General features: G+C 37.6%; 2 protein-coding genes across 7 annotated transcripts in view; both read right to left on the bottom strand.

Annotated features, from left to right (window-relative positions):
* Positions 1–2035: 2035 nt before the first annotated feature.
* gnrh3 (gonadotropin-releasing hormone 3) lies at positions 2036–5139 on the bottom strand. 2 transcript variants are annotated; one of them, XM_034184616.1, is made up of 4 exons: positions 4983–5139; positions 4678–4823; positions 2548–2628; positions 2036–2244 (listed from the first exon to the last, which is right to left on the bottom strand). In XM_034184616.1, exons 2-4 carry the CDS (start codon positions 4816–4818, stop codon positions 2194–2196), a joined length of 273 nt encoding a protein of 90 aa, XP_034040507.1. In that variant the 5' UTR covers positions 4819–4823; positions 4983–5139; the 3' UTR covers positions 2036–2193. The 2 variants fall into 2 exon arrangements, with proteins under 2 accessions (XP_034040507.1, XP_034040506.1); XM_034184615.1 differs by having other exon boundaries at positions 4678–4852; positions 4983–5112.
* Positions 5140–5953: 814 nt separating this feature from the next.
* The window catches only part of LOC117523172 (receptor-type tyrosine-protein phosphatase epsilon-like), a 68819-nt gene continuing 56465 nt past the window's right edge, over positions 5954–18307 (bottom strand). For all 5 annotated transcript variants that reach the window (XM_034184613.1, XM_034184609.1, XM_034184612.1 and 2 more), the window contains exons 13-21: positions 17875–18010; positions 17530–17679; positions 15973–16066; positions 15604–15680; positions 15330–15464; positions 15054–15179; positions 11456–11607; positions 7437–7572; positions 5954–7313 (exon numbers count right to left, since the gene is read on the bottom strand). In XM_034184613.1, coding sequence (XP_034040504.1) covers positions 7239–7313; positions 7437–7572; positions 11456–11607; positions 15054–15179; positions 15330–15464; positions 15604–15680; positions 15973–16066; positions 17530–17679; positions 17875–18010 — 1081 coding nt within the window. In that variant the 3' untranslated portion in view covers positions 5954–7238. The remainder of the gene's footprint in view (positions 7314–7436; positions 7573–11455; positions 11608–15053; positions 15180–15329; positions 15465–15603; positions 15681–15972; positions 16067–17529; positions 17680–17874; positions 18011–18307) is intronic.

Genomic DNA, 18307 nt, shown 5'->3' with positions numbered 1-18307 from the left:
GTGATCAAATCGTCAACAGAAAGCATTTTGACGAGTGTCATTCTGAAGTGAATTAACATTCAGGTACAAGCACAAAAACAACAAAAATCAAACGGTGTAATTTTCCACTTCGTGTGTGTGCACGACTGCTGTGGCAGAAAATGGAATTACCAAAACTGTAACAAATTCAATTAACTCATTGATTTCTAATAAACTGGCTTAATCACCAGCTGTTGTCGGGCCAAGATTGTTGTCACAAGTTTGTCATGCTTGTCGGTCGTGCCTGCTTTACAAAGGCAATTTAATCTGTTTATCATCCAAAAACCATCTTTACATTTCCAGCAGGCACATGTACAGCACTGTGCACAAACTACTAGAAAAAAAAGAATAAAGAAAAATGCTGAAAAAGTAATGAAAAGCTTCTTGATATCAAATAATTTACAATAAAGACAGCTAAGGAATAAAAAACTTTGTGTTTTCTTTGTTTTAAACTAAATTCTTTGTTGATGAACTTTCCCAAAACACTTTCTACTCATAAGATTGAAACACTGACTTTAATTAAATGTATTTTGTTGATAGCTTCCACAAAATCAGGTTACTATTCTTAATTACGCTATTAAGTTTGTTAAAAGCAAAAATTTAAAGTTCATCTAACTAAATGAATTAACTGAACAACAGCTGTGCATTTAAAACACAACCTACCTTATTCATTTTTAAGTGTAGATTTTTTTTTTAATCTGAAAAACTTTAATACACCAAAACAAAACAAAACAAACAAAAAATATTGGAGCCACCTAATAAAGTGCGTCACTTGGGTCAGTTTGCAATACTAATGTTTACAGCAACTTAGACAAATCTAATTAATTTCACTGAGAGAACTGTGTCTATTCTACAATGAAAAAATAAAACCTAATTAAAACTTGTGATAGACTGGTGGTCTGTCCAGGGTGTACCCATAAACTGTACCCCTCCTCTCTCCCAATGACAACCCCATGACCCTTAATTGGAATAAGTGAGCTCAGGAAAATGATGGATGGACAGTCTAATTAAATTGCTTCAGCTGGTAACACTTAAATGAATTGGGTTGAGCCAGTGGACTTTAATATTTACACTAATTTGTTAACAAAATTTGGACTAATTTAATTCATCTGACGGAATTGTGTCTATTCTACAATGAAAAAAGAGATAAAAACTAATTAATGTGCTTCAGTTGGAAACACTCAAATATGTTGTTTGTCCAAATTGACTTAACAAGTAATTTACACCAACTTGCTAACTTAATTTGGACAAATTCATTTGAGTGAGAATTTTGGCTATTCTACAATGAAATAATAATAAAACCTACTTAAGTTGCATCAGTTGGTAACGCGCAAATAAATTATGTTTATCTGAATTCACATACAGTTGTAACAAGTAGTAGTACCTGACTCAAGTAGTTTACACCAATTTGCTAACTTAATTTGGACAAATGTAATTCATTTGAGGGAGATTTGTCTATTCCACATGAAATAACAATAAACCCTACTTAAATTTCTTCCATTGGTAACAGTCAAATAACTTATATTTATCCAAATTCATAAGTAATTGTAACAAGTAGTAGTAATTGACTCAAGTAATTTGCACCAACTTGCTAACTTAATTTGGACAAATGTAATTCATTTGAGTGAGAATTTTGTCCATTCTGCAATGAAATAAAGATAAAACCTACTTAAACTGCTTCAGTTGGTAACACTCAAATTGTTTGTTTATTCAAATTAACAAGTAATATGTATGCCATCTGGTTAAACTTAATCTGGACAAAATTCATTTGAATGTTATCAACTGAAGGAGTTTAATTACATTTTATCTGTTTTCATTGTAGTATTGACAAAATTATTTGTAATATTTGAGTTTGCTTAATATTCTGAAATGCCAAATTTGATCTTTTACTGACACACTAATGAGGAATATATATCAAAAAGCACTTTATCCAGAAATAATAAAGTGTTGAAGAGGTTTGCACTGTGCCGTCGTTGGTATTACACTTTCATAAAGGCAGATTGAACACAAGCTTTGATAAGCTGATTGGGATTCAAAAACTTTATTACAATTTTTCACTGTTTGAAGCAGCAAACATGGATGATTTACATCATAAGAGTGATGACAGGTGAACAATCCATCACTGTGCTCTTTACAATGTGAATGCAACCTGATTTTCTTTTTACACTTTTGACTTCATTCATAGGAGAACCTCTTCTTCCGGTTAAAATAACCGGCATCATTAATCTGCAATGATTGCAATTAGATATCAGTTAGTATCTTAATATGCTGCTGGCATATTTATCTGACATTGAAATGTTCATTTATATATGACATAAACAAGTCTGTGAGCAAATTTGCAAAACATTCTCCAGTGTTCATTAAGCATGCACACAGTCAATCATGCAGAAAGAAAAGTAAGAAAAGAAATAATCACTGAACAGTTTGTATATTGTCAGTGCCACTTTGGAGCACAGTAACACACAGTGTACATAAATATTGTACAATTGCAGTAGACATTGTAATAAATTATGTATAATAAGCACTTACTATGTTGTATGGTCTGAGTCTCTCCTGGGTTTGGGCACTCGTCTCTTCAGGAAGAGACACCACACCGCCTGTACCCATCATCTAAGCACAATAAAAACACTGTAACATTTAGCATGACATCATCATAGGCAGGATTAAGGCTGACATGCACGGTTGGGTCCATAAGTATTTAGACAAGGGTAACGTTTATCATTTTACCTCTGTGCATCACCACAATGGAGATAAAAGAAATAATCAGGATGTTTTTGTAGCGTAGACCCTCAAGCTTTATTTCAAAGGGTGGAACAAAATAACCTCTCCGCCAGTGAAGTTGGGCAGAGGTTATGTTTTCAGCCCTGTTTGTTTGTTTGTTTGTTCGTCTGTTTGCGAACAGCCTGTAACTCATGTATCGTAATGGAATTTTTCAAAGGTCAAAGTCCGGAAAAATAACGATGAACTTTAACAATGAACAATTTTTCAAAACTTCGTAACTGTCAATAAAGATCAAATTTTGTTCATATTTGAGTGAGTTATGTAGGATGGCACCCTTTATTGACTGACAAAGTTTGATCCAGATCTGACTGAACGTTGAACATCCCATTTAATGTATATTTCACATTATATCTTAATCAAACTTTCCTCAATCACTCTCATATTTGAAACTGAGGTGCAGACTGGCACTCACTATCACCTGACAAAGTTTGATCTGAATCTGATCCGGAATGTGGATTTTGTGGACATTTGAATTTAATATTGAAAAGCCCATTTGGTGTACATTTTGCATTATATCTCAATCAAAAATGCCTCAATCACTCTCATTTGTGACAATGAGGTGCAAACTGACACTCTCAAGGAATAGACTAAGTTTGATCCACATCTGATCCTTTTTGTGGATTTAGTGGATATTTGATTTTAACATTGAAAAGCCCTTTTGAGCTATATTTTGTATTATATTTTATCTTATGACGAGCCACTCCTAACAGGACTTTGACCTTGAAATTTTTTTTCAAGGTAAAGTGGAATCTGAAACTAGTGTTGGCTGAGGTTTTCGCTCTACGAATGAGGTGCTCTAGAATATAATTTAGGAATTACAATTCCTCCTTGTAAACAATCCCTCCATTTTTAGAGCCCATAAGCAGTTGGACAAATAAACAAACAAAGGCTCATTTTTAATGCAAATCATCACTTTTACAGCCAGCGTTGTTTTAACAAGGTATCAAATATGTCTTGGACTTCATTTAAGTCTATTTGGAGTAGACAATTTTAAAAAAACTCTGACTATGCAAGAAGGAGACGACTCAGGGAAGCCACCAAGACACCTATGACAGTTCTGAAGGAGGTATAGGCTTCTGTGGCTATGATTGGAAAAAACTGCATAATGCATTGTTTTCAATCTGTCGTGTCACCAGTTGTACAGATTCATAGTGGAGGAGAACAAAGAAGGATTTGCTTAAAAAGAAGATGTGAAACGTCTTCTACAGTTTGCCAGAAGGCACATGAGATATTTGAGGCTAGATATGATCTGTCTGCTTTTGTGAAAAGGCTTCTCTATGCCACTCCACCATGAAGATGTACAACCTGTAATAAACAAAACAACAAAACAAACAAAAACTGAAAAGCTGTACTGTTATGAAGAAGCCTATAGGTTCTGTCATGGGTGTCTTGGTGGCTTCCCTCACTTGTTTTATCTTGCAGGGTCTCTCAATTTATTGAAAATGCACGCTCCAAACAGATACAGAACCTTACTGTATCTTTTTCTTAATGATTGATAGAAATGAAATCCAAAATACAATCCTTTGACTTGTCTAAACAAAACTTGCTGTAAAAAAAAATTCTTATATAGAGTCTGTACAATTAATTAGAAGCTTAGAAAACAGACAGACTGTGTAAAAATGGCTGTAATTCCTAAATTATTTTCACAATATTTTGGTAAAACTCCTTGAATTAAAGCTAAAAGTCGACACTACAAGCACCTCTTGACTGTTTGATTTCTCCTGCATTGTGGTGGTGTCAGTCTAAATACTTATAGACCTGACTGTAATATAAACACAACATTTACAGCACTGCAATCCTCCTAAAATCAAAATTTACTGATCAGCTTTGCAAAAATAAATTCTGCAGGATTGCGCGCGGGTTTGTGGCAGCTCTTACCCTGATGGTGGCCTCCAGCTCTCCCACGCTTCTCTTCCCGCCTGGTAGCCACCCGTAGGACCAGTGCTGGCACAGGACGGCGTGTAGCACCAATGCCAACATCACCACCTGCACCATCGCTCTTCTTCTGCTGTCTTCCATCGGAGCTGCAGAAGAAGCCAAATTTGTTATATGTCTAAAGAAACAGAGAGAGAGAGAGAGAAAAAAGAAAATAATCAGTGTCACAGATCTCTGGCTCACAGAGTAATTAACAAAAGCAAAGTAATTGTAATTTAATGAACAAACTTCACTGAGGTGTGCCTCACCTCTGTGTTTGCCTGGTTGCCATGTGGTGCATTAGCCAGGTGGGGATTTTATAGGCGCCGCAAAAAAGGTTGCTGTCATGCTTCTAATCCGCTCTCTGCAGGTGTGACACATTTACTGACTAATGGGACACAAAATACGACTAATGGAGCTCGCTAAGTGCTCGACTCTGCTGACATCACCGTGGTGCAAACAGCATGAAATATATATCAAATAGATCTTTCTATTGCTATACATCTTTGAAGAGGAAGTGGAAAAAAAAAGGCAAGAAGTAGATGGAATCTGACGTTGCTCTCCATCTATAATTTATTGGAATCATCTTTTGGCAAACAAATCTTTCAAATCTATACAGATTTTAAAAAAAGCAGTAACATCGCTGGAAAAAAAAATGTTTGTGCATTTTAACATTTACACTGGCTGCACCAATGCCCAGTGTCATTTTACCTGCTTTTTATTCAATCTTACACTTAATTAAAACAATTAGGGATAAGTAATGACATGAAAATAAATGATCTACACTCAATAACTTAAATTACGCTTATTTAAGAATTTATCTTACAAATTTACATATTTGGAAGAACAAACGTGGCAGAAAGTTTTAAGACTTCTGACAAACTTCTTGCTGCATGCTGAAGAGAGATGGTTATGTAAAATATGCATGCCTTTTTGATTTTTTTTTTCACAAATGTTGGCATTTCCTATGAGTGCATATTTCATATTTTAGCTGAGTACCGTTATGTCAGTGCCTTTGCTGTCCCAGACGTGAATAGGCTCAGTTTCTTTTTGCATTAATTATAAGCACTGGGCCAAAAAATTAATTCTTTTAAAAAAAGAAAAAACATTCTTATCTGCAGCAACTAATATCATAGTAGGCATGCAATTTTTGTAAGATTCTGCAAAATGTCTAGTGCAAGTAAATAAATAAATGATCCACAAATATGAAAAAAAAATATGCATTTAAAACTGCATTTAAATCTGGATTAACATAAATATTAGCATTTTGTCACTCGGTGACAGGTTTTATATGATTAGAATAATTTTTCTAATCAGTATGGCACTGCTTTATACAAATCTGCATGTGAGAAATCAGTTTATAAATGCTCATAAAAAACTTTTTTTTTAATTAGGTTGTGATGATTGGCTGCAAAACATTCAGAATCATAATACATTTGAATTCACAAAATACAGTATTTATTGCCTGTTTCGATGTCATTTAGCTGCGTCTGGCAACATCAGGCACCACACCGCTCAGCAATATTGCCATGAGCAAAAAAGGAAACTTGTTAAAGTTGAATAAAATTGCAACCGGCAGCAGCTGCTAAGTTATTCAGAGACAGAAGTGAGGTCGTTTTGCAGCGTATGATACAGTGAAATGTATCTACTGCTTGTGTATTTGCTGAAGCTCGAAGTACCTTGTAAATACTGTATTATTCACACTTATCTGACAATTTTTTACAGAAACATTAATCATAATTAACTTACTCTACCTACAGTACCACACACACAGTCATCAGTAGGCAGAAAAAGTACAAGACAATGCAAACCAAAAGGCATTGTGGTTAATAAAATGAAGCATGTAATTTATAACTCATAAGTGATTTGTTTTATGTAATAAACCAGAAATATATATTACAGTATATATACATATTTATGTAAAGTTACAAAATTAATGAACAGCAGTGGTGGGAACAGCTAACCTAAAAGTTAGCTCCATAATCGCTAATCCACTAAATGAAAAGTTAGCTTACTGGATTAGTTTAGAAGCTCCAACAGAAACCGTTAAATGTTAGTCAAAAATATGTGAGTTGACTTGAAGTTATCTTAACTAAATTTAGTAGAAGGTATTTGTTCCGCTAACAGTTTTCAGAGTTAGCTGAAAAGCTCATCCGCTAATGAAAATGTTAGCTTCAATGATTAGCTATTAGCTGATTAGCTGAACTGTGTCCACTACTGTATTCTAAAGACGTTTGACCCTCAGAATGATGTAATTATGCAACACAAACCTTTTCTTTGCACCTCAAGAAATAAACCATTAGCATGAACACATTTCACATTTCATACACTTTAATGTCGCACTCTGATGAATATTCCTGAAAGCGGCGGACTGTCCGGCCGCGCGGGTGTTCTTCATTATATTACAGCACGTCAAAACAAATTGAGCGCAAAATGTAAAAAGAGCTTACTTTAGAAAAGAACATTCAGAAAAAAGTTGCATAAGTTAATTTGACGGCCGCGCGCGGAACAGTATCTGACAGATGCTATTTAAAATTGGCGTAGTCTGAGAAAATGTCAACGAAATCTTGAACCACTCTGTAGCAGAAGTCGTATTGCTCCTGGAAGAAGAAGAAAAAGAAGGGAAGGAAAGCGTTAGTGTGCACGCATGTGCATATGTGTGTGTGTGTAGAAATGGCTGAGAACATCACGCTCAATAATCTGTCAGTTTATTTTCCACCTACCACAGTCTGAACCATGTGCGGCCTCTGCATTCGTAAACTCTTGACTGTCTGAAAAACATCCAGCAGGCCTTCAGCTTTCACTCGCTCCAGAATATTACTGAGGGCGATGAAGGTGCCGGTCCGACCCGCGCCGGCGCTGCAAAATAAAGGATGCAACTATGAGGAAGCACATCACACACTGTGCACGCTGGAATGTTGAGAAGTGTAGAACTGCAAACGCAGAAGAAATACAGTCAATCAGCGAAGAGCACAAATAAATATAAGCGGGGAACTCGGAGAGTGTTTTTCTGCCAATGCCACACGAGATCCTTATAACACCACCCTCTACTGGCAAGTCTCCACATGATGAAGTCAAAATTCTGGTGCAGAATTAAAAAAACAAAACAAAACTCAATTTCACAATGTCAGAGAGAGAACAAATAAACTGCTGCAGATGCAAATTTAGCCAAATAATATCTGTTACACAAACAAACAAAATGGACGTCAGAAATCTGTGTATACTGTAACCTCCGCCTCTCTGTCGCTTTGGCAAAAATACAATCAGGAACAAGGCAACATTCACATTACCAACTCAAGTGACCTGATTCAGTTTTTTTTGTTTTGTTTTGTTTTTTGTTTTTTTGCATAAAAGTGACCCAGATTTCTTTGTTTTTTAAAAATTGTGGAATATAAATAGGTCAAATCTTTCATAGAAGAAAATAGATCAAATCTAGGCTCAAGAATCCCATGTGTCTTCTGGTAAACTTTAGCAAAAATCTCACAACTTCTTTGATTTTTTTATTCTTCGCAAAAATCCTTCATCATACCATTTCACCATGAACCTTATATTGTAAAAGGCGATGCAACAAACCAAAGTTGCACTAGTTGAGAGTTTGTCTAATTGGCTACAGAAGCTGGGTGTCTTGATGGCTTCCCTCACGAGTCACTCAGTGTTTGAAAATGCACTCATGTTACAGATGAAGTGATTTAAATTATTTACTTTCTGTTTCTTTTTAAATTTTCTACTTTTTGTATGATTCCTGATCTGATTTGTAAATACTAACTTTGGTGGCACAAGCAAATAGAGAAAACGCCTACATTAACTCAACAATAGGTGGCTGCCTCAATAAGACATCTTGCAAACTGAGACAAGAGCAATTGAAGATTTCTGATGTCCGCCGAGGGTTGACGAGGACTCAAACTAATAGATATGCGATTCACATCAACTTTACCAAGATCCGGATTCAACAACACAATACAATATTTGCATACTGATCCAGAATGATCCGACTGATCAAGATGTTGCAATGTGATATTTAATTTTCAAGCTGAAACAAAATACTTTCTTCCTGATCTTGGTTTTACATTGTGATGTCATATCCATTAAGTAGTTTTGACATAGTCCTTAAAAATGTACAAAGTGAAATCCTGATCCAGAATCCGGATCCATATCCAAATCCAGATCACCTCCAAAATTTAATGGAGTCTTCCAAGGCCCAGCACCAATGTGTGGTGAAAATTTGGTGAAAATCCGTTAAGTAATTTTGACATAATGCTCAAAATCCGACAAAGTGAAGTGTACAAATTGAAATCCTGATCCTGAATCTAGATACAGATCACCTCCAAAATTTAGTTGAGTATTCCATGGCCTAATATCTATCTGTGGTGCAAATTTGGTAGAATCTGTGAAGTAGTTTTGACGTAATCCTTAAAAGTCTATATAAAGGGAAACCTTGATCCAGAATCTGGATCCAGATCACCTCCAAAATTTAATGGAGTTTCCCATGGCCTAATATCTATCTGTTGTGAAAATGTAGTAAAAATCTGTGCAACAGATAGACAAATAAATAAACACTGATGACTTTATTATGTCCTTGGCGGATGTAAAAATGAAAACACAGGGAACATAATCAAATATGGCCAACAGAACATGCAACAAATAATTTGATAGCATGTCTGCTGCAAGGTCACATATTGCACAAAAAAGCAAACATGTTTCCAAGTTCCACAACAAAACACAAGCACTAGCAACACAAACATGTTATTGGCCTGAGTTATTTACGTATTTCAATAAAAAAATTACGATTAACATAGTTAAATTTTTGCATTGTAGTATTTTACTTGTGACGCATTGAAAAGTCCATCAGAAAAAAGTCTTTTATGCAAAATCCTCTTTTTTTTTCCTTGCTAGTACTTCCATTGTGTTGTGGAGCTTTGCAGTGCATTTGTGTTTTTGTCTGCCTTGTCTGACTTTGCAGCAGACATATGCATATTGCATTCTCTGTCTGCAAATGTTCTCTCAATTAGCAACACTTTTTTTTTTTTTTGCTGCAGCTACTTGTTGAGCAGTTGCATTTGTTTTCTGCATTTCCTGCTGTTTTCTTAATTTTGAGGTGATGTGGCATCTCATGGCCACCACAGGTATACTGTGAAAACAGATCGGATTCAGTAATTAATACACATAATTACCCGTAATACACATGTCTACTGCAAGGTCACATATTGCATAAAAAAGCAAACATGGTGCCAAGCTCCACAACAAAACACAAGTATTAGCAACAGAAACATGTTATTGGCCTGAGTTATTTATGTATTTCAATTACAAATTTACAATTAATCTACTTATATTTTTGCAATGTAGTATTTTACTTGTGATACATTGAAAAGTCCATCAGAAAAAAGTCTTCTGTGTAAAATCCTCTTTCTTTTCCTTGCTAGTACTTCCATGAACCTGCCGCACCGAAACCAAGTGGTTAGTGCACTTGGTTTCGGTGGCAGGTTCCCGGTTCAAATCCCACCCCTGCCATTTCTCCATGTAAGGTGGAGTTGCGTCAGGAAGGGCATCTGGCGTAAAACCTGTGCCAGTTCAACATGCAGATCCACCTCGGATTTGCTGTGGCAACCGCGAGTGCAAACAAGGGAGCAGCCGAAGGGTCTTACTTTACTTCCATTGTGTTGTGGAGCTTTGCAGTGCATTTGTGTTTTTGTGTGCCTTGTTTAACTTTGCAGCAGACATTTGCATATTGCATTCTCTGTGTCTGCAAATGTTCTCTCAATTAGCAAGACTTGTTGAGCAGTTGCATTTGTTTTCCGCATTTGCTGTTGTTTTCTTTATTTTGAGTTGTGGCATCTCACGGCCACCATAGCTTTACTGTGAAAACAGATTGGATTCAGTAATTAATACACATAATTACCGGTAATACACACACACACACACACCCTTAATTAACCGGAAATGTGAACGTAGCTTGTGTGAATTTGAAATTCCAATAACTTCTCCTTTTCTTTAACTCTAATTCTGCAATAAGACTCTTGTAATCTTATTAGCGCAGCCGTTTCTCCATTTAAATAAAAAAAGTTTGCAAGAGTAAAGGTGACCTTTGTGTAATAGTGTTAATAATCAGGCTCACTTAAAGAGAAGCTAATCCAAATGCTAACACTAATCAGTTTGTCGGCTCAGTGTTTGACTGAGTCAATGATTGCACTGACGATGGGATGGATGAAGAAATGGAGTGACTGAGAGAGAGAGAGAGAAATGTGCGATCCGGAAAAGAAGTGTGGGGAGACGTTGGGGATTGCAGCGGGTTAGCCCTATTCCCGAGGGGCAGAGAAAAAGCTTTAAAAAGCCCCTCTTAGACAAGTGGTGATGAAGGAATAGGAGAGAGTGATGACACCATTTCCTGTCGTTAGCTCATCTTATCAGATTAATCATAGTGGGAGTCAGAGGAGATTTCACTTTGAGAGGTTTTAATTGACTGTGAATCAGTGGATTGGATCAATCCCGCAGGGCCGTGCTGCTTTCGAATCACTTCACCTGAAGCTAGGTTCTGATCAAAGCTTTCACAGCGAAGTCTTTATAAGGGATCACATAAGTGGTTTAGGCCTGAGAACACCGGGTCTACTGAAAGGAAAAAAAAAAACAACAAAAAATACAATTTACTGCAGCAGACATTTGCAAAAATAAAAAGCACGCTGCGGTAAATAAGTTGAACCCTCAGCTGGACATCACGGTGCAAAAGTGTCAAACTGATGTGCTCTACCTGCAGTGCACGATGATGGGCCGGTTTCCAGACTGCTGCTGCTGCCTCTGCACAGCGGCAATGATGTCAATCATCCCTCTTCCCTCCGCTGGTATTCCGATCTCAGGCCATCCGTGGAAGTGGAAGTGTCGGACGTGTTGCGACTGCTTTTCCTAGCAGAAGAGAGGGGTTTTTTTTTTTCCCACTCTTATTGTTTTGCAGGTGAAAATGGTTACATTTTATAAACCATTTGGTCTATAAACAGGTTGGCAAATATAGTTATTCATAATGTAGCACAACTAACCAGCGGCACAGCCAGGAATTTTTTTTTTTCTGGGGGGTTGGGGGGGGGGGGTGCTGTCAATTATGGTTAGTTTTCTGAAATGATTTATTCAATGTTTCAAAACAGCAAACTGTTTTCATATCATCTGATCTTACAAGAATCTTGAACACAGAATCCTGTGCCTTGAAGTAGTGAATCAGTTTTTGAAGTAATTGTGAAATGTAGTTTATTTTTTATTTTTTTAAAACATTTTCAAACCATTAAATCATTTTCCGACCGAAGGCACCCCCACTGTCCAGTACAAGTCATCATCATAGAGTTTCAGCAGTTTTCAAATGGTTAATTGTCTTCTGAATCAATTACAGTTTTGTGCATTTCAAGTAAAATCACTGAATATTTAATGAAGCAACTGTTTCAAATAGCAGTTTTGAGCATTTTGAAGCAATGAGTCATTTTTGTCAGTGATATGAGCATTTCCAAATACCAGAGGTGGGAGGAAGTCACCATCAGCTCACTCTCAAGTCATAAATCAGCAAGTCCCAAGTCAAGTCTCAAGTAATACTGACTACCACGTGTTTGACAGCTGACTTGTGACTTGCTAATTCATGACTTGAGAGTGAGTTGATGGTGACTTAATCCCACCTCTGCCAAATACTGAATCATTTTCTTGTCCATCATCTTAAATTATTGCTTTGAGCTTTGGAAAATATTGATTCATTTTTTTAAACTGTTGGTCCATTCAGGTTTTCAAGCTTTAAAAACATTTCTGAATTATTTTTTTGTTCTATTTTGTATCTTTTTTTTTTTTTTTTTAGCATTTTCTAAAGCAGCTGTTTCATTTAGTGCTTTGAGCTTTTCAAAAGAGTGATTTATTTTCTGAAGCAATTGCTGACGTAACATTTTGAGCCATTTCAAAAAATGCAAACTTTCTGACAGACTTTTTTTTTTTGTGAATTCTGAAATAATAATTAATTTTAAAGCCATTATTTCATTTTGTTATTAGCGCTTCAGATCAATGCATAATTTTATGAAGTAATTGTCTTATTTATCATTTTGAGCATGGCTAAATAACTTTCTAAAGCAAGTGTTTCATTCAGGGTGGCACAGTGGATTAGTGGTTAGCACTGTTGCGTCACAACAAGAAGGTCATGGGATCGCTTCCCCCCTGGGCCCTTCTGTGGCGCATTTGTATGTTCTCCTTGTGTTCGCGTGGGATCCCTCTCGGCTTACTCCTATTTCCAAATATGTACAGGTTAACTGAATTGAACTTAAATTGACTGTACGGGTTTGTCTGTCTACATGTGGCGCTACAACAGACTGGCGTCCTGTCCAATGTGTACCCTGCCTCTCACCTAATGACTGCAGGGTTAGGCTCTAGCAGTGTTGCCACAGTTACTTTGAAAAAGTAATCCAATTACTGATTGCTCCATGAAAAAGTAACTTAGTTACTTTACTGAATACTCAATTTTAAAAGTAACTAAGTCAGATTACTAGTTACTTCCAGCAGCTGCCGACAACAACCCCCCTGCTACTTCAACATGAAAATAACTAGTTTTGCCAGTACTCACTTTATAGTCACCCTTTTTTGACTTCAATGAACATAAATACTTGTTTTATATAAAATAAAGACCTCATATTTAAATGTTGACAGCACTGTAACAGCAAAACTTACCATTTCTAACCTATATTGTTTATAAAAGTAACTATTACATTTTTTCTGGCACTTAAATTCTTTCTAAACATTTTAGTTGTTGAAATTATTATTATTATTATTATAAGTAGTATTAGTAGTAGTATGAAAAAATGTCTTCAAAGGTGGACCTTTAATCGAGGGGTGTTGTGGGGGGCCGTGCTCCCCACACCACCTTCACGTCTGGATTTGCCCCTGGATTGCCATCTGATGAGGAAGAATTGATAATAACATGTATTTATGGAGAAAGTACGACCAGATTGAGAGGTAAGAAAGTTTTATCAGCGTTTTTTATGTCATGTTGTCCTCAGAAAGAGACTACAGGTGCATTTTGGTTGAAAAAAACATCTGTATTTGTTGTTAACGCGTTGCGGATCAGCTGTTTTTAGCAAGGATACCCAGAGCGTATTAAAGAAAAAAAAAAGAGTACAAATGTCTTTGTAAAGCTCAGTGCAGGTGTGTAGCCGTCACCGCGCTTTCAGAGACGACAACTCGTTTTTCAACTCAGAGCTGCTGCAGAAAACGGCAGATGAAAAGCTTGCAGCTTCAAACACTAAGTGGGCGAAGTGGGCAGTTCAGAGAACCTCCGACCTCCCCCTGCCCATGGGCCACGTTCATGCTGCGATCGACCCACAATACAAAAATAATAGTAATGCAAAAGTAGTAATGCACAGTGACTTGGAGCAGTAATTTTAATCTGATTACTGATTTAGAAAAATGAAGGCATTAGATTACTCGTTACTGAAGAAAACGGTCAGATTAAAGTAATGCATTACCGGCATCACTGGGCTCCAGCCCCTTCATGACCTTTGATTGGAGTAAGCGGGTATAGCAAATAAATGGTTTAATTTAGTGCTTTCATCTTTTCAAAATTATTTATTTTCCCTAAGCAATTATCCATTTAGCATGTTCAGGTTTTCAAAAAACAAAAACAAAAGAAAACATTTCGAGGGATTTTTTAAATTTTTATTTTAACATTTTGTGTTTTGAGCATTTTGAAACAATGTAATTTTCTAAAGCAACTGTTTCTCTTGCTGTTTCAGACATTTCAAAAGAGAATCTGTTTCTGTACCAAATGTGTCACTTAAATCGTTGAGCCTTTCAAATCTGAGAATCATTTTTAGAAGCAACTGCTGTTTCTTTTAGTTGAAAGCAACAAAATACTTTGAACTCTTGTGCAACTCTTTGGGAAGGGTTGAAATCTGAAATCCGCTGACTGTGCCCTGTGATGCTCACAACCAAAAACAATAAAATTCACCCACGAATCACAACTCAGTAATGAGTGTTAGTGAGCAAGTTTTGGGCTCAAATTACTCAAAGACCCAGGTTTTTATGTGATACAATTAAAAATATTTCTTGAAAATAATGTCAAATACTTGTTTTGTCCTGTGACCCCAGATACAGATCCCTGGATTAGTCATTTAATCCTTTTATTTTCTCAAATATAAGAGATAAACATAACACATTGTAATTAAACATATTTAATTGCTATTAAACATGTTTTCTTTCAATTTATGGTGATACAACACTGTACATTATGACTAATTTGACACCAAAAGCAAGAAAAAAATCTACTTGGATGCAATTTTGCTGCAGTTTACTGTACTTTGCATAGTGATTTGAGCGTCGTATTTGACATTACGCACCTGCCTGCAGGTGAACATCATGTCCTTCAGAGTGAAGGTTTCACATTGAGCATCTCCAGTTAGCTCCACTTTGTAATCTCCAAATGTTACACTGCCCTCTGATGGCCAGTACTGGAAACATTTTTCCTGATGATTCAGATCAGATAGAAATACAATTAAGCTCATTTTGCACAGCCACAATCTTTATACAGGTGGTCTGCAGAAAGATGAGAAACAGGATGAAATGAGCAACTTCTCAGCTCATATTGTTGCACGAACACCACACTGGTGATGTACCTGCTCTCGCTCCTTGAGCTCGGTGAGCATAACGATTGAATGACACCTCCACTCCCACACCATCCTCCAGAAGTCCTCCACTGTGTGAGACAAGGGGCCCTGGGTTGCGATAAAATAGTCCTTCTGCCTGTAGCCCTGGAGGGCAGATCATCCAGTAAACAACACTTGAGAGTGCAGAAAACATCATATTTTTGCATTGTTTGCAAGGGAAACAATGAGCATTATATATACTTCTATAGGAAATCTATAGAAGAGGTTGCGAGGGAGCGCTTACATCAATAAAGGAGGCATTGATGTAGTCGGTGAACTCCTGTCCTCTTTTTACTGAGAGTATTACACGGTTGAAATCATCTGCAGGAAAGAAAGAAAGAAAAAAGGAAACTTTTGACAAGTGATTCTTAACAAAATAAAAGTTTAAGAATGCTGATGGAAAAACACAGCTTACTTTATTAAGAAACGGATCAGTTTCCAAGGTAAAAAAAAAAAAAAAGTTGTACCCTAGCTTTTCACAACTTTAACTGTCATAGATCACACAAACATGAAGTGATGAGGCTGATAGAAAATCACCAACACTGTGCTGCTTTGATGTTACTTGGATGTGATGTATTATGAAGTGGGTTCGGCGTATCGGCAAATTCCTTACATGGGATGATCTGAAGAACACGGTTCTTCTTCATGTTGGGGGGCAGGTTCCCAGTTCTCATGTTCTCCTTCATTATGCGCACATTGGTCAGCTTCTGATGGGGCCGGACACAAGCAGATGATCAAAAAGCGTGTTTGATATGCAACGCTAAAAATAAACCGCGACCAATCGGCCATACCGGGAAGGCGCACATAAACGCTTACAGACAAAACAGGAGGATGCACGAAGGATTAATCTGGATGGTCGTGCTGGAAGCGGTGAAAGACTTTTAACATCGCTACAGTAAATTCTAAGGCTTCAGTTGATTTGAAGCATTTTGATTTGGACATAGATATAAATTGAATTCCAAGTCTTCGTGGCTACAGGTATTAGATATATCTGGGCACGTCCAGGCTGATTGCATAGTGCTCTGACACGTCTGAGCAGCTATGACAGAACCCAGTAGCCCAAATAAACCAGGAAGCAACATTTGCGAGAGAGCAAGAGAGACAGAGGGGAGAACACCACCAATCCACCCAACCAATCACTCTGGAGACACCAAACCTTCCACGCTCTGACTACACCTTTGAAAGACTAAAGACCGAAGCTGAGAACCCCAAATGGCAATGGAGGAAGGAAAAGGAAGTCAACCCAGCACTGAGGAAGAAGTTTGCTACAATAACAACCAGAGAATCCATGGTTTGATTCCCTCTCAGACAGGGAAATATCACTAAGGCCTCTTGGGCAAGGTCCTTAATCCCCAACTTGCTCCCAGTGTGAAGTTGAGCGCCTTGCGTGGCAGCATCCTGACATCATTGTTTGAGTGTACGGGTGAATGTGGGGTATCATGCTTTAAGCATCTGCATCAGATCAAAGAGTGCTAAAGAAAAGCAGGATTTAGTATTCACAATGTACTGCAGTGTGACTAGTACAAATGCAGTAGCAACATGAGCAATGTTTTCCATAATATCTGGTTTATACTGTGAGATCATACTTGCCAGGTCAACTGCAATGTGTTCATTATAGTGGCACAGTTCTCAATTCTCAATTATGAAATATGGGGTGCCTCAGAGTTCTGTCACGGGACCACTGTTTTTATGTGACACTTCTTGGTCAGATTACATATAGCCATGGAACTAACTTTCCCTGTTGTGCTGATGACCTGCAGATGTACATGCCTGTCTCTGAAGGTAATGTTTCTGAAACTGTAAAGCTGGAGTCATGCTTAGATGCAGAGAAAAACTGCATGTTTTATATGCATATGTATGCAAAGCACAATAATTTTTGTTGTACTTGAAAGTGCTATGTAAGTACATTATTCTTATTGTTATGACAAAGATCTGAAAAAACGGCAACACAACTTCCACACAGCATTTTATATTGTTCTAGTTTTTTTCTTAAAGTACTAGTACTACCATACATCGTTAATCACTGCATGGTGCTACTGGGTTCTGATGTTACCATTCAAAATATTCGAGCATGTCTTTCTGGAAATATTTAGAACCTGTAGCCACGTCCGTTTCATTTATGCCGTGAGCACCCCACTGGGCAAGATTTCCATGTGACGATAGTATGTACCCTGAATTCCTCCTCCAGGCCCAGCCTGTCGTGAGGAGCCCTGGTGTTGTGAAGCCTCTGCAGATGTCCCTCCAGAGAGCAGACATCGAGCTCCGTGTCTCCATACAGGTAGTACTCCAGCACCGCCTGGTAGATGAAGGAGTACTGCATCTGAGGAGGAAACGGGGACGACGACGAAGGAGAAGTTGCTTCAGTTCAGTTTGCCAAAGTATTTTCTGAGCACATCTTTAGCATCACAAGGCAAGTTGTTATTTTTCAGCATCCTGCCTTGTTTACGCCACAGCTACAGCGCTGAGCTGAGCTGTCATTCTGAGGTACAACAGGTCGGGCAGGGTCAACACTTACATCTGTCTGGATGAGCTGACAGCGCTGCTCTCGTATTCTGCTCACAAAGCCGAAGACATCCACCCTCTGCTCCGAGTGCATCATGTCGATCATGCTGTCAATGACAATGAAGGTCCCAGTCCTGCCCACCCCAGCACTGCCGAAACAAACAAGCAAAGGGAAAGCTACTAGAAGGTCCTGTCTGCGTTCAAGAGCTGCAAAAACAACATGCACAGACATGACAAAACAACATCCACAGAGATTTATCACTTTACATACAAGATCATTTCGGCACAGTAAGTGATACGTGTTCTGCCATGCGAGTCTTTCACTCGCCGAACATGTGCAAAAATGCTTCACCTCCGCGGACCAAAAAAGCCCTCTGAACAGATTTACAGGGGTCGTTCCAGCAGATGGCCCCTGTGGGAGCACAGAGCTGGGATTCCACAGCGGG

Source organism: Thalassophryne amazonica, chromosome 13, assembly GCF_902500255.1.
Source record: "Thalassophryne amazonica chromosome 13, fThaAma1.1, whole genome shotgun sequence".
Taxonomy (NCBI): domain Eukaryota; kingdom Metazoa; phylum Chordata; class Actinopteri; order Batrachoidiformes; family Batrachoididae; genus Thalassophryne; species Thalassophryne amazonica.
The sequence above is the reverse complement of the archived record's forward strand: the minus strand, read 5'-3'. Positions and strand labels throughout refer to the sequence as shown.

Excerpts from the sequence above, each read along its gene's own strand:
- gnrh3 (XM_034184615.1), bottom strand. The coding sequence starts at position 5,014 with ATGCACCACATGGCAACCAGGCAAACACAGAG. Across the intron at positions 2,629-4,677 it reads AGCTGGAGGCCACCATCAGG|ATGATGGGTACAGGCGGTGT; the intron begins GTAAGAGCTGCC and ends TATTGTGCTTAG. Across the intron at positions 2,245-2,547 it reads GACTCAGACCATACAACATA|ATTAATGATGCCGGTTATTT; the intron begins GTAAGTGCTTAT and ends CAATCATTGCAG.